This window comes from Pieris rapae, chromosome 13, assembly GCF_905147795.1.
Source record: "Pieris rapae chromosome 13, ilPieRapa1.1, whole genome shotgun sequence".
In the NCBI taxonomy this organism is placed as follows: domain Eukaryota; kingdom Metazoa; phylum Arthropoda; class Insecta; order Lepidoptera; family Pieridae; genus Pieris; species Pieris rapae.
In genome coordinates, this window is record NC_059521.1 from 9,762,880 (window position 1) to 9,785,953 (window position 23,074).

At 32.3% G+C, this 23,074-nt stretch overlaps 2 protein-coding genes across 2 annotated transcripts; both read left to right on the top strand.

Moving 5' to 3' along the window:
- The first annotated feature begins 27 nt into the window (after positions 1-27).
- Positions 28-8,687, top strand: LOC111004143 (ATP-binding cassette sub-family B member 10, mitochondrial). Its single transcript, XM_045630731.1, has 10 exons — positions 28-476; positions 557-763; positions 1,479-1,681; positions 2,165-2,299; positions 3,149-3,295; positions 4,066-4,297; positions 4,756-5,033; positions 5,330-5,413; positions 6,278-6,430; positions 6,832-8,687. Exons 1-10 carry the CDS (start codon positions 125-127, stop codon positions 7,108-7,110), a joined length of 2,070 nt encoding a protein of 689 aa, XP_045486687.1. The 5' UTR covers positions 28-124; the 3' UTR covers positions 7,111-8,687.
- A 2,782-nt stretch (positions 8,688-11,469) lies between these two features.
- LOC111004142 (probable 4-coumarate--CoA ligase 1) lies at positions 11,470-22,933 on the top strand. The gene is made up of 9 exons (XM_045630732.1): positions 11,470-11,761; positions 14,478-14,688; positions 16,340-16,486; positions 16,892-17,092; positions 18,237-18,345; positions 20,011-20,237; positions 21,342-21,520; positions 21,664-21,819; positions 22,618-22,933. The coding sequence occupies exons 1-9, from the start codon at positions 11,525-11,527 to the stop codon at positions 22,894-22,896; spliced, it is 1,746 nt and encodes a 581-aa protein (XP_045486688.1). The 5' UTR covers positions 11,470-11,524; the 3' UTR covers positions 22,897-22,933.
- Positions 22,934-23,074: the final 141 nt, after the last annotated feature.

Below are 23,074 nucleotides of genomic sequence, written 5' to 3' on the forward strand. Positions count from 1 at the left end.
ACATTTTGTCAGATTGAATACCCTTACACTAGTTAGTACACTGTGCATTTTGTGGTTGTGCATGACAGTGATGTGACAACTATGTTTTTGTTTTTTTAAATAAAATTTAAATTTTTATTTCAACATGTTACAAAATTTTATTTTAAAAGGATTTCAAGTTAAACTACCCAGCAGGACGAAGATCTTTAATAAATTATCGATTCACAACCGGCCTTGCAGGCACTGTGGGTCCAAGTTATATTCTAGTCAGAAAATTCAAGTTTTACATTGTAATCTTGAGAGAAAAACTTTTAGTAAAACCAATATTTTCACTGTTAAAACTAGACGTTATACCAGTGAAGTCGACGCTCAAAAGAAAAATGGACAGATTGAAACTCTAAAAGATAAAACTGTGATAACAACTAATGTAAAACTAAAATCATCAGAATTGAGAAGATTATTCAGTCTAGCTGGTCCAGAAAAATGGACTCTTACAGGTATTGAAGATGTAAATAATGTATTAATTCCTCAATAAGTTTAATAACTCGATTTCTATTAGTATTATGATACTTTTTAGGTGCTATTGGTTTTCTTATCATATCATCAAGTGTGACCATGGCAGTACCATTTTCACTTGGGAAAGTTTTAGACATTATTTATGATACAACCAGTGATTTGGGGGCTGCAAGAGAGAAACTTGACTCATTGTGTCTAATGCTATGTGGGGTGTTTCTTCTTGGAGGATTATGCAACTTTGGCAGGGTTTATTTAATGTCAATATCAGGTAACTTTAAAAAAAATATTTAAATACATTCATATATTTAAAGTTGTGCAACATTATTTAAAAAGGCACTTAAAATTATTACCTTGAGACTTTTCTTATCAATTTTTATGAATATCATAGTACTACATTTTTGCATAAACAACTGGTTTAATAAGTTTTGAATGTTTGCATAATTATAATATTACTTGACCTAGGGATTGAAACTGTTTCCTAAAAGCTAAATTTAACTAAATAAATCTGGGGCCTTAAATATTTATATTTAAGAGTCATGTAACCTTGTTTCATATATTATTCTTCCTGGTTTCATAAAATATGATTGTGAAAACAATGCTATTTATTCAAGCTATCAAAGTAAATTATAATTTAAACTAATAAATTGGTTTTCTTCTGAAGGAACGGGATTATTAAATTAATATTACTAAAATTAATAAAAAATTAAAGTAATAAAACTCAATTACTAAAAAAAATTAAAAGTATTTTTATTAGTAAGTTATTTAAATAATTTGTGTTTACTAGTATAGAAGTTTTACTATATATTTATTATTAAGATAAAACTTTTTGAAAAAAATATAATTTTTAAATATCTATCGTAAAATAGATTGTTATCAACTAATTGAGTATTTAATCTAATTTATATTATACCATTTCTATATAAAGCTTAAATGAATAAACCAGCAGTTATAATAAGGATCAAATTAATATTAGAATATTTTAGGACAGAGAATGACACAGGCCCTCCGGAAGCAAGTGTTTGGTGCAATAATGCGCCAAGAAACACAATGGTTTAGTAAAAATTCAACTGGAGAACTTGTAAATAGATTATCCGCAGACACTCAACTGGTTGGGCGAAATCTAAGCCAAAATGTTAGTGATGGATTAAGATCTTTACTTATGGTTGGCGCTGGAACTGGCATGATGGTATGTATTATTAAATAAAATATTACATGTTAAATTGGTTTTCTAAGCATTTTTAAAAAGATGGGTTCACGATTTGTGCTTTGTACATTGTACATTAACCAATTTTATAAACAAATATAAGATGTCTGTTGACTGAAAGCATGTAATAATTTTTTATTCATCAACAACGAAGTGGTGATTTGGGTGCTGGAACGGATTATTGGCATACATATGAGCAAGGTTACGAAATTAAACTCGTATGTCGAGGTACCACTGATTAGTTTTAGAATATTGACTTTGACGTAATTAAATAAATATTTTTTTCTATGTTCTTTTGCACAATTTTTATTTAAAATAAAAAGGTTTTAATCTAGTGCTTTGGTTTGAACCGATGCAATTAATACTTGCTGCTATGGTGCAAAACATCGTGACCTAAAAACATGACAGTAAATGTCTGGCATATACTTAGCTATAAAGGAAAATTAAATACAAATATTTTTTCAGTTCTATATGTCACCATCGCTAGCTTTAATTGGCTTGTGTGTGGTACCTCCGGTATCGGTACTAGCTGTTATTTATGGACGATTCGTTCGAAGTATTACTAGACAATTGCAGGATACACTTGCTGATACAAGTGAGGTAAGAAGATTTAATTAAATAGTTGTATGGTAGGCTTACCCTGTATTTACAGCATTTGTGTATTTGTTAATTTAAGTGACAGGGCTAAATGGATTATGTGCTTATACGGCTCGATAATTAATGAGTGTGCACTTGAGGTGATAATTGCAACGAATTTTACAGAGTAACCCTGATGGGTTAAAAATTCGGGTTATGCGATTGTGATATCTTTCAGGCCGCTTGTTAAATGGCGCAGTTTAGTTAAAAGGTTAGGCCGTTAATTGAACGGCTTATTAAGCATACTTATAGATAATAATAATTGTGAGTCAGTTTAAAAAAAAGTATGGTTTTTGTCCGTTCAGAATTATTCCTTTTGCGCTGGAGATAGTGCGTTCAATACAAATATTTATTAAGTTTTAAAGGAGAAAAAAACTGGTAGACAGCTCAAGTATAAAATTCCACCACATTGCTTTGTGTTGGCGATCATATTTACGCCATCATATTATAGCCCGTCAATAAGAGGCCGTTCAAGTATTACGTAAGAAAGTTTATCCCCCCGCCCCTTTGTCAGCCAAAGTAAGCAAAGCTCTAAAATAATAGCATATAAACATTGTCTTTTTTTTTGTAGGGAGCCTCGAAAATGCATGTCGTTTAAGCATAGGCAATGTGAGTAATATGTGTAAAGAATGTTAAAGTAATCACTAAATAAGAAAATCACCCCCATATAGTACTTACGTAATAGTTGAACGACCTCTAAGTAATTAATAACTATTTTTGATTTCGTCTATCACAATACTCATAATGTTTGATTAGAAATACAGGTCAAAGTGTATCAATAAATCCACGATAGTTATTCTAGTTAAATTTCAGCTAGCCGAGGAAAAAATATCAAATATAAAAACAGTGAAAGCATTTAGCAAAGAGAAGAGAGAATGCGAATCGTATGCGCAAAGAATAGAGAATATTTTGACATTAGCCTATAAGGAGTCGTTGGCTGTGGGGAGTTTTTATGGATTGGTAAGGATTTTTACTTTCTTATTTGTAGAAGCCAAAATAGTCCTGTCTCTTTATAGCGTAAACATAGTTTGTTAGAAAGAGACGGAAGAGTACTTTTGTTATGAGTGCAATTGGACTGTCTTACTTTTTATGATTTAGATCATTAAAGTTATTATAAATTGTGTTTCATATATTCATAAATTGTTTTCTTCCCCTTGAGTCGAAATATAGTACAAACAGGAACGGAAACGGAAACAAAACTGCGTGCGTGTACTAGTACACGTTATAAGTGAAATTCTTTGTGACCTTATTTTTCGAAAATATTTCTATATATTGATTTAATATAGTCGATTATAATATCTAATATATTTGACTATATTCAACTTTACAGAAATCGGTTAGCTAAAGTTAAATGAGATAAAGTTTAACAAAAGCGTTTTACTATCATAGACATGAATACAAATAATACGATTATTTCATTTTACCTAAATACTACTAAGATTATTACAGAATTTCATTAATTATAATAGAATTATTACTATCATTGTTATCGTTATTATATATTTGTTGTTAATGGCTTCGAATCTCTTCGAATCAACCGTGGTAGGGACACGAAAGAGATGGCGCGGAATGGAAAAATGTGACGGTAATTTTTTTTCCAACGCCGATAAAGATGTTTCACTTCAAAAATGTCTAAAAAGTTGTAGCGCACATATATATATATATATTTATACAATTATTATTAACTAGTCTTTTTACCAGAGGTTGTGGAAATAATTTCACGTTTACAGACGGGTCTATCTGGCAACACAATAATAATCCTAGTACTTTACTATGGCGGTGGTATGGTGGCCACAGAGCAACTAACAGTGGGTAATTTGACGTCGTTCTTACTCTATGCTGCATATGTGGGCATAAGTATTGGTGGACTCAGCAGTTTCTATACAGAGATGAATAAAGGAATCGGTGCTGCGACACGGCTTTGGGAAATTGTGGATCGGGAGCCGAAAATTCCAGTATCCGGTGCGTTTTATTTCAGAATTTTTCAGTTTGACTTATTTTTTTATTGTTCAGTCTAAATATTTGGAATTTGTATTTCAGTTTTTCATTTATTAAAAAAGTTAAGATGTCTCGCGCTCAGTATTAAATCATTAGTTAGTTTTTCGAGAAAATAGAACAAAACAATCTTGCTGTTTCAGATTGATTTCGATTATAAAGTAAAATATGATCTCACCTATAACAAAGTTATGTTTCTTTAACAATTTCTTCCTAAAACCTATCAATTATGTCCCTTAAGTGAACAAATCTATTTTTTAATATTAAAAGTTCGGAACTCGCCACGGACACGGAATTGCCTTTTTCCGTCGCCCTTTCTCTTTCTGTCGCTTTGAACTGCCATTTGCTAGACCGAGACAGAAAGCATAATGCGATAGAAAATTTTGTTGTTGAATACTTTTTAATATTGTAATATTTGGTTTCAGGCGGTCTCAGACCAGTGGACCGTCCTCGTGGCGAAATAATACTAGAAAACATAACATATAATTACGGTGGGGCGCCATTGCTGAAGAATTTGAACCTGCATCTCCATCCGGGGAAGTCCGTGGCCCTTGTGGGGAGATCAGGGTGTGGAAAGAGCACCATCGCCTCTCTCATATTGAGGCTATATGACCCTGAGAATGGGAGGATCCTTCTAGATGGTCGTGATATAAGGGATTTGGATCCTGTGTGGTTGAGGAGTCATCTTGGTTTTGTCAGTCAGGTGAGTGCTGTTTATTGAAGTATTTTCACTCAGGGTTCTTTCGTTTAACAATTTTTACTAGGCCGGCGACGCACTCGCGAGCATTATAGTGTCCGTGGACTGCGGTAACATTGCAGATGAGGCTTCTGCCTATTTGCCCCCAGCTTTATAAAAATGGCAGTAATCCTGTTATTGCCAAATGCCTTCCGCTGAACGTCCACAACTTTATCCGCCCGTCACTTTCTGAATTGGAACAGAATGTGAATTTTTAATGCCCCGTTTTTTTTGCAGACGAGTTTATAGTATTTTGTTTCCAGGAACCAGTTTTATTTACTGGATCGATAAAGGAAAACATTCTGTATGGCCTGGATGAAGAATCAGCACTGGAGGCAAATGAGAAGGTAGATTTTTGTTTCTCCAAATGTTTGACTCTTAATTCTACAAATGTTAGGATTCTTATAAGTAGTTTGTATCAGGTCAGGATATTTTTTTACAATTTTTTTATTATATCTTCGCCATTTACTAAATATGTATAAAACTAAAAATCTATTTAATCTATTACGAGTAGCGACATCTAGGTGTCAGCCTACGAACTTATTGGTCCACAGATTAAGTACCCAAATTTTTAGTTAAAACTATTGTTTATCTATAACGATATATTTTATCCCTACAGCTCGCATTTGCTCCTATATTTGACACTAAACATTTATTCCACTATAATATAATAACTGTGGCCAAGGCACATGTATATTTTGCCCACTTAAACTGACTTAGTTTTATAAGCGTGGCGATTTCCTACATCGTTGTAGTTGCGCCCCGAGTTCAACTCTTTCATAACAAAATTTAATTATTTCGCTTATATTCTATTGTTGCACGCAATTGGTAAATATTGAGTAACTCTCAACTCAAAAAAGATATTCTTCAAACACTATCAGACATTTAATACCATCAAATCAAGGCTTCACACACATTTACAAATTCGTAAGTTAGGAAGTTGTCAGGGTTTTTAAAATAAATAAAACATAGAAAGAAACAGGGTTTTTATAATAAAATATATATAGATATTTATTTGTTTAAAAATAACTTTACGAACTTTGCCTTGTGCTCTCCAAGTAGGGGTACTCAGAGTCGAAACTTAGCGCTAAGTGTAAAGAGATATTAGATTTTGACATATGGGAGTTATGGTACGAGTTTAGTCTCGTTTCTTACTCCGACCTTTAATTGTTTATCGGGTATATAATAAATACGGTTTTTAATCACTTCAGGAGGAGGCATGGCTCCAAGCAGCAAAAGCGGCTCAGTTGCAAGACCTGGCGAACCAGAGCAGAGCGGGGTGGGAGAGGCAGGTGGGGGCGGGGGGCTCCGAGCTCAGCGGAGGGCAGAAGCAGAGGGTGGCCATCGCCAGGGCTATTGTTAAGGTAATTGAACCATGGCACTCAAATACTTGGAAGTATAATTAGTAATTGTGTAATTTATTTAATTTAGTTATTCACTTTCTATTTTATTTTTCTTAACTAGTTTCCAAATTAAAAAAACGCAATAGGTATACGATTTTAACAATTTTAATTCGATTAAAATATAAATATCTTATGTTTTATGGAAATAAAAATTTACAGTCGGGTTATTTTTACATACCAATAACAGAGCGTCCTCCAAGAAGAGATATATACCTCCTTATTTAATTTTTTTTTAATTTTACTTTTTTGCTTATTTAATTATTTATATTGCTACATAGTAATTGTAACCGAGAAGTCGCAGACTCCTGAAATCTAAGCATCGGGAGCCTTGGAAACATGGCAATAAATTATTATAATTGCAGAATCCAAAAATTCTCATCCTAGACGAGGCTACCTCAGCATTAGATACGTATTCCGAATATTTAGTCGACAAAGCATTGAAGGAGATAAGCAGAGAGCGCACAGTACTGACGATAGCACATCGTCTCAGTACCATTCAGTCTGCGGACGAGGTCGCGGTGATCGGCAACGGCGTGATCGTGGAAAAGGGCTCCTACAAGGAGTTAATGGAGAAGCCGAACGGATACTTCAGAGAGCTCATTACGCATCAGACATTCATGAAGCCTAAAGAAAAAAGTTAACCTAAATTATTGACTTGTTGGCGGCGTGACGTTTTCGTTGACTTTTTTTTTCGCTTTCGAGACATGACATGGCTCCTAGTTTATTAAAATAAAAAAGTAATAATTACTCGTTAATTTATTGTGCTAATTCTGATGTTATATTTTAATTATTGAATTTTTACATTGTTGTATTTATTTAATTTTTATAATCAATAAATGATCGACTACTGACACACCACAACTTGTTATGTATTTAGTAAAAATGCAACAAATTATAAATTTATTTTTCTATGTAATGTATGGTGTTATAATACCAGTAAATAATTTTATAATAATAATACATAGCATTTATTGGATTTCTTTGAGTTTAAAAGTTTGTTGCGTAAAATATGGATTACACCAGAACTAGCACATGTTATGACGAACATTTATTCATATATCAATTTAATTTCACTCTTGTTTTTATATAGAAAGATCAAATACAAAATATATTTTTTAACTTTATCTAAAACTGGATTATTTTGTATAAATGTAACAGAAAGAAAAAAATATTACATTTTTGGCGCCAGTTTTATAAATAAACGCTAATGTCAATAGCTAATCAAATATTTCCAGGTAAGTAACACCGTAAACGCTCACAGAGTAGAGAGTTATACGGAGCGCATTTGACAGTTTACATAGAAAGATGTAGACAGATAATGGAATCGGGTACCATTTAACATGTAACATTTAGTTATTGGTGCTGTGGTTTATGAACATTTTTTAAAATTTTGTTTGACAAAAGTACAATAAAGCATTGTGATCACATCACTGCCATTTTTTTTCAGTAAATTTTTGTTATATTATAATATTAAGTTTGTGCAATTTTTATTAAAATTAGGGTGTGGTAACGACGGTTATTAAATATTTAATTACTTTTTGTATGTATGAATTGATTACAACTCCGCGTTTGATTTTTCATAAAAACTAGTCGCGATATCATGTGAGAAAAATATCTAAAAAAAAATATTTATTTTTTATTTTTGTGGTTGTTAGTAACGAGTTTAACAAAGTTAGGTTAAAATATGTATGTTATTTACACTCACGTGTAACTTAGTTATTTTGTTAGTAGATTTAACTTTGTTTAACTCATGGACGGTGTAAAATGGTAAGATAAGCTAAGACGGAAAATTCTATTAAATACCCTTAAAATAAATCTATTGGTATTTTTGGATATTACGATATTTTAAAACGAGATATACAAATTAAAATTATAATGTTCGCAATAATCATATCTGAATCAGCAAGGTTACTCTGTTAAATTGATTACGGTTTTTAATTATTGACATAATTGGAACTGTGTACCGATTCCAATAATTAATTCGTTCTAATAAGGAAAAGTTGTTGTGTTTTCGGTGCTGAAGTCACAAATAATATCGAATTTACAGAGTAAGCCTTCAGTTGAAATAATATGACTTAGCCGTAAGTACGACAAGCGTACAACTTTTAAAACGATAACTTTTTATTGTGATATGTTTGTGTTGTAAATTAGATGTAAATTTTGATTGTATAGAATTACCGGGTAATGGATTATTTAAATAAATACTGTGGTTATTTAATTGTGTTTTAATTATTACTGTATAAATATATTTAAGTTATCAAAACTATTGTCTTATCTTCAGACTGTATAATTTGATTTTTATTTAAAAAAAGTTTCATCACACATACACACACACACAGTCTGAAATTCATGGATTTCTGGTTTCTGGTGTTCTCACGATGTTTTCCTTCACTGTACAAGCACGCCAACGAATAAAAAGTCCATTGGTGCTTAGTTGGGACTCGAACTTACGTCCTCAGGGATGTGTCTCATGCGAAATCCACTGGATCACTGCTTTTATAACTACAATACATTTCTATAAAAACAACTGAGCAGAGCAGAGAACTTGATCTGTTATATCCATATATTAGGTCGGAAAGAGTTAAACTACAGTTTTCACACTGAACCAAGATACCGTAATAGTAATAGACTAGTTCGTATTAAGAATAAAAAAAACATTTTTTAAAACGATAATTATTATAATTGTAAACACCCAAGATATTTATTGCTCTATCAAAACTTGACGGAAACGTTCAAAAATTAAGTGTCAAGTATTATAGCACCTGGATATTTTAAGGATGCTTACGTACGATTAAAATAACGCATTCCTGTTTCCAAGAGGACTCGGTTGAGTGCAATAACTACATTAAAATATTTTATTCATCGCGTCACAATACTGAACTATTGCGTTTTTGGAAAGCATAGTAATATGTGTATATATAGTAATATTATTAGCGGTTGTATCATGCATGTAATGTGGGAAGAGGGGGACTTCGTGGCACTATAATGCACTAAATAGAAGGATATTGAGATTCACCTTTGACTCTTGATCCGTACGAACCGGTCGCACGCTTTATTCATAGGTACAATTCATAGTTTATTTTTATAAATATGTACTTAAAATATAAAAATGCGTAAGAGTAGTGTGGGACTTTTTTTACATAGAAATATGATCGTATATTAAATTCCTAATACTCCAAGCAGATAAGCAGATTTACAGCAATTTATAACCCCTCGCCCCCCTCTTGTCAGCAAAAGTAAGCAAACCTCTCAAAAGTAATATTACATAACGTATTTTTTTCGAATTCTAAACGCATTTCATAATATGAAAATCTAAGACTGTGGTTTCGTTAGTCATTGTACGTGGGTAACACTTAAAATGTTTAGAACTGGCCAGTTAGAAACATTGCTAAGGAAACTTTTTTTGATTTCTATTAGAACTCTTTGGTAACCTAATGTACAAATTAATATTGCATTAATTTGTCAATTGTTTTTATGTTTTGGCGGCTAATCTAAAACTCTCGTTTTAGATTACACATTGACAAGTGAAAATGAAACAACGCAAGAAAATTTTCGGTCAATGATTTATTATGACTTTTACTGCGATTAGCATTTACAATTAGATAAGTGCAAAAAAGCTGCTAAGTTCAAAGCTGGATATACCTTGCTACGAACTCGAAACCAAAAGACAATCAGCTCCGTGGGTGTTTCCTTTCGAGGATCTGCTAACTAAGGTAAAGCTCTAAGGGTAAGGAGAAGGTGGATAGAAGAAATAGAAGCGTCAGCAGGAAGCGAATGGAGAAAGAAAACCATGGACTGAGATCCTTGGAAAAAGGAGGAGGCCTTTACCTGTGAAGGGTTCCGATCCACGGTACTGATAAGGATAAAAATAAAAGAAGGTATTCAATGAATATAACAAATCTAACATGTACATTCTACTTTTGTAATTATAGGTCAATTTGAACATCAAACAAGCTTTTTATTATACCAAACAGCCAACCAAATGGATAATATATAGAATATTATCATGGCTTCTAAGTATTAGTTCAGAATTGTAATCTTTGTTCGAAATGATTATTTTTTCAATAACCCCGGGTTTAAGTACTAAGTTTGAAAAATGTCTATGCCAGGAAGAAATCTCGAAAAAGTTTTATAATAATTTGATGTAGTTTATCTGAGGTTTACTAGGATAATTAATTCAGTACGAAGTTTGACCTCAATAGAAAAATTACTCGTAGCGATTGCACTTATTAACAGAATGCAGTTTTCTAAACATAATTATATCAATTATTATCGTAAATACAATTTAAACTGTAGAGTCTGAATTGCTTTGGATAAATTTTGATTAAAAGTTATTTCTTGTAGATTATTTCATAAATATATGTAATTTAATTTCGTGGTAATATTCGTTCTTTTATTAAATAAAACATCGATAAAAACCTTAATTTTAATATAAAAAGAATATATATATATCGTTGTACCATTTCGCGTTTATAAATAATTTTGGTTCGATTCCCGAGCGTGGTACAAGAATTCTTTATCAAGGACATTTTAGGCCCTGGTGTCACCTGCAGAATACTACTGCTGTAAACTATTTTAAAACACTAACAGAAGCACTGAACAGGTTTTAGAATAGGATATTGGTCAAAGTTCGATTTATATATATGTATTATGACAATGCTACTATTTATGTAAAACTAAACATTGGAATTAATCAAGATGGACCTTGCCCTATGCAGTTAACTGTACGCGCCAAAACACGTCAATGTTGTCTACGACTGACTAAAAATACAGTAGATATACTGTAATTTCTAACATTGTTGTGTGTCACTGACAAAAATAAACATGAATATACCACCTTTCTAAAATTACTGGTTAGATATTCTATAATACAATATTTTCCATATACTAAATTTTCTACTCCAGTTTCGTATATCAATTAAAAAGGTTTTATAACAGAACCTACGATAATCTACTGTATATATTTGCTGCCAACACTGGTCTGAAAGCAAAGTTATAGGAGCGTAGGAACCAAACAGTTGCAGTAACCGCAGCGTGCAACACGCGTCTACCGCGATGTCTATGAAAATTTTGCGCGGGAAGGTTGCGCGACACATATTAAAAAGTTTGACTGAAAAACCGATTAAAAGACATGTTTTAGTTAGGAATGTTAGATGTTTAGCCACACAAACAGCGCCGGTACTGGAGCCAAACCATTTGGTATCTCCATACGGTGAAATATCAGTTGGGAATGAAAATTTAACGGATCATGTGTTTAAAGATTTTGAGGAATGGTCGGATGCACCATGTGTGGTAAGCAAAACTTATTTATCTAAAAAAATTGAATATATGAAGAATGAAGCTTTCTCAATGAAGGTAGGTTAAAATATAGTAGTTTGCACTAACCTTCGTTTCGGATACTATCAATATTGTGTTATTTCTTGTTAAATTTGAACAAATGTATTTTCCTGGACTCATAAAAGCTAATGTAAAATGAATTATATTTGAAAATTATATTAAAAAAAATATGTATTATTTATATGAATCAGCCTTAATCAATTAACTACATATACAATAAACGGTTGATTAACTATGTTTATTGGCTTAAATGCAACGATTCCATGATAGTACAAAGTTCAAGGGAGTAGATGATTCAAATTATAAATAGCCTTACTAAAGGTGAAAGAATGACGATTTTTTACAATTGGCTGATAGGAAGGAGATGTTTTTTTAGAAAGTAAAAAAAAATATATATTTTTATTCTCATTAAAATTGCATTTAACTACTAAAATAAGGATCTATTTGAATATTTTTCCTCGACATAATAATACTAGACAATAAGTAGAGTATAATTTCTATTTTAAACATAGATAATATGTATTCATCTTTTTCCCTGCTTGAAACGCGTCGTTCTCAAAAATAGGTCACGTTTGGTATTTTAAGATACTTTGTGTTTGTTATATACATTTCTAACTTTTAACTTCCTAAACTTGGATTTTGATTAACTTTTATATTAGATTAAGTCCTTGTGCGCCTTGTTTTTTAAGTTTAAAGATCTTTGATCTTTGATTCTGGTTTATAAATAGTTAGGAAATTTCTTGTGCCAAAGCTCGCGTTCGTAGTAGATACGTTCGTTATGACGTGAGTTTAATGAATTTTACACGTCTATACGCACTTATATTTGTGTTGATTTAATTTCTTGTGAAAAAACGTGATTGGTCTGCTACTTAAATTGTTGTAACTTATATCAAGATGCATTAGTGTTAGTTATAAGATTCTCAAAGTTAAGGTCGCACGTTTGAACTCCCAGAAATCAATTTGGATAATCACAGACGGCTAAAACAGACGGATAAAAATATATCATGATCACGTATGGTAGCAATACTAGATAACAATTATACAGCGCTTATATGTGTTGTGTCATGTGTCTCGATCCAATGGGGTCATTTACTATGCTGATACTATAACGTTATCCAGTGATACTGTATGTTCACTTTATTACTCAAGTGTACAAATTCAATTTGATAAGAAAAACAAATATTAGAACACCTTATCATCTATTTACAGCATACAATCATAGAAACTTATCTGGTGTTGAAATCGATAGTTTTCTACCTTCGTTTGATAATTGGAAAACATACAAAAATCAGTAAGTAGTGTTGGCCTAGGTTCGGTTCTCAGCTAAGGACCAATGGACATTTATATTTCTGTGTGCATTTAGCATTCTCGAATCGTGAAGGAAAACATCCTGAGGAAATCGGCTTGCCTCAGACACAAAAATTCGAAGGCATGTGTCAGGGACAGGTGGCGGATACTTGCCTATCAGATTGACAAATGATCATGTAACAAATTCAGAAATCTGAGGCCCAGACATAAAAATATTGTCGTGTCACTGATTTTTGAAGTGAGACTTCATTAGGCGCATGAGGGTAACTTTTTACTGATGAAACGTCACGAAGTTGTGCAGCGTTTTTGTCGAAGAAAAGTCAGAGACCGATTGACAGAGAGTGAGAAAGAGATCGATACAAAATACACGCTATTGTTTCATGTATTCCTTTAGTATTTACATATTAGAACATTACATATTATTTAGTTGGCAATTCTGCCGCATATCGTCTTGTACAGTAAACGCAGAATTTTTATTTATTTATATTATCAGTAGGTGCCCACGAGAACTTCATTTCTCCTTAAACATTTTGCTATGCTACCCCAGAGAGAGAGAGAGAGAGTAGACTGTTCGGTTTACTAAAATGAATTTTTTTAGGTTTTTCTGTGATTTCTGTCTATGTAAACCTCAGAGTTCAAGTTTTAAGTTCTTAACTAACTAATAAAAATAAAGGTTGCTCGTAAAGGGTAGATGTACCTAAACTGTATGTAATTTTTTGTATATTGTGTATAATAAATTAAAAAAAAATTGTCTAAATATAAAAAAACCTTTTTTGGGGTGGACACCACGTTACGTTGGCACGTATACAGTGCGTAAATAGTGTGAATATAGTTATACAAATACATGGAGTGATCATATACTAGGAACATGATCATCTATTGGGGATTTTATCTTAGTAATAATTAATTTACAAAGAAGTTTCACTTCTGACATGTGTACTTTGTGCGCACGCACTTTTTTATACAGAAATTACTTTACTTGAAATTTATTATTTTACACTTTTAGTGAGTTGTGCAGGTCTTACATATAAATTCAATACGTGAATTCATTTTCCGAGACCAGAAGATTTAGTCAATTATTAATAACGCAATTTAATTAATAAAATTGTTTTATGTACCTCAGGTACTCGTTAACGATTTTTTAGTCTATGGCAAGAAATCCTGTTGGATTTTGACATGAGTTTGACATTGAGCCATATATTTCACGATATTCACCGTTTAGATGTTAAATGCGCACATAGGAAAAAAATCCATTGGTGCAGCCGGTGATCGAACCTACGACCTCAGAGATAAGAGACGCACTCTGCAGCCACTATATCAATATTAATTAAACAAAATTCGCCTGCTAATCATTCCGTTGCAGACATGCGGAGCCTCCGGACGATCCTACGAATATGGGATGATGCGTTTGATGATCGAACGTTGTTCGACAGCCCTTGCCGGCCATTTGAAGCTGAAACCGGGTGAACGAATTGGACTGATTCTGCCAAATATACCGGAGTTTGTTGTTCTCATCCATGGTGCCATGAAAGCAGGACTTGTAGTCACCTTTGCTAACCCCTTGTACACTTCTGGTGAGTAATTATTAGATTGTTGTTGATCCCTCCCGCCTCCTTTCAGCATCGTATGAGCCGCATGAATGCTAAATTTAACCAACATCGGCTTGATGGCTGGAAGTCTTCCACGGTCCGTTTCACAAGGCATTTTCTTATGCGAATTAGCGAACTGTGGAATTGACTACCATCTAAAAATTCAAAGTTCGAGCGTACTCCTCCCTTAAAGGCCGGCAACGCACCCACTAAAATTGGGTGTCTATGGGCTGCGACGACTGTCTTATTGGGCGTCCCGCAGGCTCGTTTGCCCCCTATTATATATATTAAAAAAAGATAGAGTAATTAAAAGAGAAACGGCGTGACGTTATGCGAGCTATTACTTCATATTTGCTATATACTTACTTAATATATTTTGACTAAACAAATATACAGTAATATTCATATAAAGTATTAAGAGGATTACTTTTGTTAATTAGTATTGCTGCTGTTATTTAAAAAAAAAAAAAGTATTGCTGCGAACTCAAATTCCCATTTCTTTACCATTAAATATATATTTTAGGGGTGCAAGTGTAGTACAGGGTATATATGCGGAAGGCTTATTGAATGTAGAGATTATTTTTCGTTCATGAAAATTATGTATGGAAATGGTGAAGAAAGCTTTTTCCAGTCCAACCAAGACCCTACCAACCTTATTTGTGTATTCTGTGTAACACATTTTTATTTTATTATATTACTGGCCAAAGTCTATTTTATACTAGAGATTAAATTTTTGTTTATGGAAAAAGAAATAAAAAGTGAATTCGAATTTATTTAGTGGTTACTGAGACTCTATATCCAAAATCGCTGTAAAGTATTTTAAATATATAATTTTAGTGAAATCAAATAAATAAATTAATAAGATGCTGTTGATATACATATATTAAGGATTTTTGCCTAATGCAATGTTGAGAACGTAATTTCTTAAAGATGATATGCAAATAAATAATAATTTTAATAATATATTACTATTAGACGATAAACATTTAACCGAGTAAAGAAACCCATAGACGCAAATTATGACGTGTATTTTTTTAGTTAATTGTGTTTTGCTGATCAATATATAATTATGATAACGTATACAAATTTATTTATTTTTATAGCGTTTCAGAATATATAAGTGTGTATGCATATAAAGATACATAAATTCAAAACTAGGTTTACATATAGAATAGAAATTTAAGAGAAATCTGGGCCCTAATCGGGGTCGTCGCTCATGTCGAGCAAAAACTACTTCTATCCTTTTCTCGAAGCAGTTCAGGTTTTTTTCACCCCCTTTAACTTCGTTGTGCATAAAATTAGAAGCCTGAACCAAGTATTGTAATATTTATATGGTCACTATAATATGTACGTAATAACAAAGTATCTTAAGTAAGGACTGACTTGGTATTACATGGTCATAATTTTTTACTCTTTTTTGTTTTTTTTTACCAGTTTTTGATGGCCTAAGTTTACGAAAAAAACTCTCTTTCAATTTTCAATGTACCTATGAATTGAAATGATTTTTTAACTATGTTGTGTTTGTTTGTTTATTAAATAAAAACATTTGGAGATTTTAATGAGGGTTTTACAAATTAATCACACAAATAGTTTTGTTTTTATAAATAGTCAATACATTTTAATAAAACAATTTCAGACGAAGTACGTCGTCAGTTTACGGACTGCAACGTGAAGGCGATTGCTACAATTGAGATGTTCATGCCGGTCGCGATGGAAGTCAGCAAATCACTGAAGGATTATAAAGGAACGATATGGGTCGGTGGGGAAGATGACAAAACTAAAGGTAAACCTGATGTTAACTGATAGTCCATGGAGACTCTCAATTTCAAAGTCAATTTTTCATGTTTATTTATCTGTGCTACTAAATATTACAGATGCCCTTTTAAATTAAGTATTATATAGATACTTTTCGATAAATTACATATATATAATATAATTCATAAGTTAGTTAAAAATAGTCGGTTTTTCTTTTTTCATTTTCATTGGTTGGCAGGTCTTTGACTATTTTTATTTTGTGTAGTTATGTGTGTGTTTTGTTTGTAATAAATGATATGTGTGTCTGTCTGTCAAAAGATTATAATTTACGAAGTTTAGTTTGTAACTCCATTATAATATGTTACATATTCTTGCAAATAAATAAATAATTATTATTATTAGACATTAACAAAATTAATGAAAACATTTCCAGGAATCCACGGCCTGCGCTCACTGTTGATGGCGGGTCATGAAGCAGATCTTCCTAAATTGGACGCTGACGATGTCTGTCTGATCCCTTACTCCAGTGGAACCACTGGACTGCCCAAGGGAGTCATGCTGACTCATAAGAACCTAGTGTCCAACATAAAGCAAGTCCAGACACCAAAATTCATGAAGTATGAAGGCGAAAAAGGTACTTTGCTTTATTTTCCTTCGGTTTATAATTTTATATTATTGACGCTAACTTATTTTTGATACGATAAAAATGTCATAATTTATATGTTATATTTTAATTTAGTCTAGTTACTAAGGGCTCATACACACGAGCGGCACGATGTCAACAGCAAAGGCAACGGTAGCCGTCAACGCATCGACCGCGGCGGTAGTCGTCGTAGATCTATATCGACGTTTGCAGTTGTTTGTGTTTGTAGCGTGCTGTGTCCACTGTCCGCCATTTTGTCAGTTGACTGCAAATGGTTTAGGAGTGCGCACGCGTTTCGATTATATAAAATGATCTCCAGACAATATTGATGTTGAAATGCTTATTAAAAAATTAATGAAAGAAAACATTAAAGTTATTGTGGCAGTAAAGAAAAATGCTTGTATTTAGAATTATAAACTACATGAATACAGTAACAAAAGAATAAAAAACAAAGCGTGGGCGGCTGTATGTGAAAAAAATGTCCATCTTGTTCTCTATTCATTAATATTTCTTGAACCGACAATGTACGTGTGTTTCTCTTTCGTTTTTATCGACGTCGACGGAGTAAAAGCAATAATAGTGTTTCTTCTTCGGAATTCATTTTGCAACTGGTTACTGGCTCCTATAAAAAGAGAGTAGACGATGGCTGCCGCCGACGGGTCGACAGATGTCGCCAAAGCGTCAACGGCTACCATCGACGAGTGCAGTTGCTCTGCCGTCGGCATCGTGCCGCTCGTGTAAATGGGCCCTAATATATCAACTTACATAAAGAGGTTCACAGGCTTTGAAAGTCTACTTTGATTTAATTATCCCTTAAAAGGCTTGCCGGGTTTGAAACTCGACGTCACGACCTCAACCGACACTATTGATAATTAACACGCAAAATAAAAAACAAAATTAACATTGCTCTTGTCTTAATTTTTTTTAATAACTGGTATTATGCAAAAGAAAAAAATCAGCCCCAATTTTACTAATGCAGCCAGCCAAATTTTTCATGAAAGCGTATACAAATGACATAAACGGCGCATTTTAGTCAAAAGAGTGATTTAGTTAGTGATTATGAATAAAGGGTTGCCAGTGAATAAAACTTAAATATAAATAGACAATACAATTTTGTTAAAAAAAATATTTTCAGGAAAAGGCGACGTCATCTTGACGGTTCCGCCATTTTTCCACATCTACGGATTTAACGGCGTTCTCAATTATAACTTGGTGCTCGGCTATCACATCGTCTCTCTTCCCAAGTGAGTTATTTGTGTGAAATATTTATTTTAATGAAACTTTTAGCATAGTTTTTTAAATAAACTTCCAATCATTTTGAGTGCACAATGAGAGACCTTCGTTTTTTTTGGCTAGTGGGCCAACCCCCCCGGCGAATTACGCCCCGGGGCAGAGGAAGGTAAGCTTAAATGAGTTTTTCAGTACAAGTTTTTATTAAAAATTACAAAATTTGTTTTGAGCATGTGTGGGGTTGAGGGTCAGTTTTGCCATTTGATACAATAATTTTCCCTCAAATATGGGTTTTTATTAGGTGTTCAGTGAAATGAGAAAATTGGTATATTTTTTATCTTTATAATTTTGGTGTTTTTTGGGCCACGCCGTTGAATTTTTGTGTCTAGACTAGTATCTGCACTAGAAATAAAGTCTAGGTGCTCAAAGCTGGGGATCGTATCTACAACCTCAGGGATAAGAGTCACAACTGAAGCCACTAGACCAACACTGCTCATGAAACAGCTACAGAAATCTGAGGCCCAGACCTAATAATTTATGGTGCCACTTATTACATTAACTTAATGAAAATATGAAAATCGTCTACCAAAAACGTAAAGTTGTATGCATGTGAACCATTATCAAACCGAAACGCCCGCTTTTTATTACAACAATATTTTTATAACAACAGGTAGAGTTTTCCGTCTTTAACCTTTAGAAGTTTAATAATAAATTTATATATATATTTAACATATCAAAACATATAAAAAATAAATTCAGTGACGCTACAAACTTTTAAGGTCTGGGCATCAGATTTCGGAATCTGTTTTATGATCATTTTTCAATCTAATAGATAAGCAAGTACTAGGTGATCAGCCTCCAGTGCCTGACACACGTCGTCGACTTTTTGGTTTAGACATGTCGAACCGATACAGAAATCTGAATCTTTTAAGTGTTGTTAACGCCGACAAATTCACAAATACCACCATGCCTATTAAACACCTAAGAAAATATTTATTTAGGAATGTAATTAAAATATTCATATTATAAAAATAACTGTTCACGATTAGAATTATGAAGAGATTTTTTTTAATATTTAATTTATTACGCCTGCGGTAAAACGTGAGCTAAAAAGAAAGAGTTTGTACTTATGTACACGCGTTAGAAGTTATACTACTTTGGCGTATGGAAAAAAAAACTAAAATGTAGTAGCGATTAACGATAAGACGTCTAAAGAAGTACAACTTCAAAAATATTAATTCGTATTTGATACGCCTTAATAATAATTTTCTTTTAGCCTACCTTTTTAGTTACAACATTTTGCTATGCTATTTTCCCTATAGAGACGGTTTGATTTTCCGTAATAAAAACTTAATTATTAAATAGATCTATTCTTTCTTCGTCTCTCCATAAAAATATTCCCCAGAGCTTATAGTGCAACAATAGTTAAAGTATAAAACTGTTAGTGTTATATAGAAATTATCAGGTCCAGTACTGTTTGTGTGTTAAACGGAACAGAGAGTTACTCACGATACAAGTATTACTAGTGCAATTTATTTTTAACGAATTATCCTTTTTTTACTTTCTAGTTTAAGGAATAAATAATAATTTTCGAATTGGCCCAACAGTTTTCGAGTATTGCGCTTGGCAACGTATTTTGAGATTAATTTTTAGTTATGTATATTTGTTTACAATTGTAGGTTCACACCAGAAGACTACATAAAATGTCTGATCGAATATAAACCAACAACTCTGTTTGTGGTGCCATCATTATTGACATTCCTTGCAACTCATCCTTCAGTGAAGAAGGAGTATTTGAAGTCAGTGGAAACCATTATGGTTGGGGCTGCTCCCACCACGGATAGTATGTTGGAGAAGTTCCTTATCAAGGTCGGGAAGACTAAGGATCAAATCAAGCTACTACAAGGTAAATTAGAATAACCGTACTATAAACCCTTATTAGTTAACTGTGTTCATTAATAGTCCGCTTATGTGTATCTTTGCTACACAGGTGAGCTCTTAGAATCGAATTGCGACGGCCGCAGAAATATTAAAAAAACATTAACACTTCTAACAAAATGGCCGCGGTGGCTGTGTCGGTGTAAAAAAACTTGTTTATATAAAACAATATTATCTCGAATTGATTACACGATTTCGGTGTCAGCTTAAAACCCATAGTTAAGAAAATATATTACTTATGAATTATATTTAGTTAAAAATATTTTATAACCCATTAAAATTAAGGAACAAAGTCATACATTGTTTACTAAAGAGAAGGTCATTTTGAATTAATAAAAATTAATAATACAATTACGAATTTAACTGTGTGGCTCGTAATAATTTCTTTTATTACATTTACAAAAAATTGAGAAACGGATCGAAGTTTATTTTCCATCTGTTCAATATTAATATTATATTATAATTCATCTGTATATTATAAATAATTATTTATATGGAGTTTAAAATAATATATTTTGGTTATGTATTGTTTCCATGACATATTCAATATTTTAATATTCAATAGTTCATAAAGATTATCATAGAATATACGATATACATAGAACACATAGATACCACAAACAGAATTATCGTTCTTTCGTTCGTTCTTGCAATTCCAATACGTTTCAGTTTATAGGAGATACGAAAGATTGCGACTAAATTAAATAATATAAACTCATCAGCGTCTTAGCTGGATCGTTTGAATTAAGCCCCTGGATGTCAGTTTAAGATTTCAATTCCAATGAAGGGTAAAACAGTCCTTTTAATAAACGTAGTCTAAATTTTAACTTATCTTTTAGATTATTAATATTTAATTTGAGAGACAAGTTGCGACGCCATCTTGCTTAGAGAAGCATTTGGCGGGTTTTTGAAATCTTTCAATTGTTTTTTAAAGACAGTACATACCAAAAATAAAAGAAAATTGCGTATGTTCTATACTCACTTATCAATTATATGAAATAGTTTTTAATGTCTTGTGAATTAGTCTATTATTATTTAAAAAAATCATCTTGTTTATTAAAAAAAATTCTAGGTTACGGAATGACGGAGTGTTCTCCTGTGACTCTCTTGACACCATACATATACCCATATGACAAAATCGGTTCCATCGGTCAGCTGGTGCCTTCCACTCAGGCGAGGGTCATATCTCTCACCACGGGTGACTCTTTGGGACCCTATGAATCAGGGGAATTATTATTCAAGGGGCCACAGGTATCTTGAATATATCTTTTAATACACTTCTTAGTATATACATATGTTTTTAAAAATCGTGGTAACTTTAACAATGTTTATATTGCAAATTATCAAGTACTAATTTCGTTATATTTGACTAGTGAAAATTTATATTCTCTTAGGTGATGAAAGGCTATTGGAATAACGAGAAAGCGACGAAAGAGACCGTAGACAATGAAGGGTGGTTACACACAGGTGACGTAGCGTATTATGACAAGGACCATTACTTCTACATCGTTGACAGGACTAAGGAACTTATCAAGGTTAAGGGGAACCAGGTAAGTCAATATGACGCAAATAATAATTGTTAAAATTTCAGTCCTCTTGATCATTCTAGAAGGTGAAAACCGGATTGTATTTTGCTGTAGTTTTTGACTTTGTCGCAAACAAACACTCAGATACATAGATGACAGAGGACTTGTTTTTATATATATTTAAAAAAAATAGGTACTCAGAAGTTGCTCTAGAACTCAATAATATATCTCCGTTGTTAAGGCAGCGTTCGTAAAACACGTTTGTATACTTCTTGTGTCTTACCACAATAGTCTTTTCAATTTTTGATGTAATATCACATATGATACTAACAAAAACATGACTTTCTGTTGGTAAAAGGATTTTCATAATTGCTTTATCTACTAAAACAACCCCCTAAAACCTCACAAATGTAACCTCTATAATATAACTATGTTATCAGTCTGCACAACAATAATATACTTCTTAATTTCAATTATTATGTTGCTGTTTTAATTCGAATTAAACATATATTTCACAGTTTAATAAAATTTAATGACAAAAGTTTTAATTGAAGTCACTTCCTATAATGTAAGAAATAGTTTTTTTTTGTAAAAAAATATTCTATTATTGTTGTGATGTTTTCATGTGTGTATGTATTGTTTTGTATGTGATATAACTAAATAGTAACCACATTGGAGTAATCTTTTAGAGGTTATTTCGTTTTTAAATAAATATTTCAATATATTTTGAGGTTGGCATTATTTATCCAAAATTATATTATTTAAACATTACAAATTGGTGATAAGTTTGTCTCTTCTAATCATACTTTATTATCTATACAGGTCTCACCAACAGAAATCGAAAATATAATAATGGAGCAACCGGAAGTGGCAGATGTCGCTGTTGTCGGTATACCGGATGCACTCGCGGGGGAAGTCCCTAAAGCCTTTGTCGTTTTAAAACCGAATCACAAATTGACAGAAAAACAAGTTAAGGATATAATTGCCCAGAAGTTGGTGAAATATAAACATTTGGAAGGCGGTGTTGCCTTTTTAGACGCGATTCCGCGCAACGCCGGAGGAAAAATTATGCGAAATGAATTAAAAGTGCTGAAAAAATAACAAAAAAACTATTTAAAGTGATAGAATAATAATGTAATTTTTTATGATTAGCTAATAAATTTTATTATTTATTTTAAACATTTATTTCTTTGCCCACTTTTAACTTTAAATCATTGAATTAATTTTTACGAAATATTTACGGTTCGTGCGGAAACCATTAAGTTATATTATCGCAGCA

What these genes read in the sequence shown, in the direction of transcription:
- LOC111004143 (XM_045630731.1), top strand. Translation starts at nt 125, where the DNA reads ATGTTACAAAATTTTATTTTAAAAGGATTTCAAGTTAAACTACCCAGC. An exon ending in CACTTGCTGATACAAGTGAG is followed by an intron (nt 2,300 to 3,148) that starts GTAAGAAGATTT and finishes GTTAAATTTCAG; the next exon opens with CTAGCCGAGGAAAAAATATC. An exon ending in GCCGAAAATTCCAGTATCCG is followed by an intron (nt 4,298 to 4,755) that starts GTGCGTTTTATT and finishes ATTTGGTTTCAG; the next exon opens with GCGGTCTCAGACCAGTGGAC.
- LOC111004142 (XM_045630732.1), top strand. Translation starts at nt 11,525, where the DNA reads ATGTCTATGAAAATTTTGCGCGGGAAGGTTGCGCGACACATATTAAAA. An exon ending in TCAAATCAAGCTACTACAAG is followed by an intron (nt 20,238 to 21,341) that starts GTAAATTAGAAT and finishes AAAAAATTCTAG; the next exon opens with GTTACGGAATGACGGAGTGT. An exon ending in TCAAGGTTAAGGGGAACCAG is followed by an intron (nt 21,820 to 22,617) that starts GTAAGTCAATAT and finishes TTATCTATACAG; the next exon opens with GTCTCACCAACAGAAATCGA.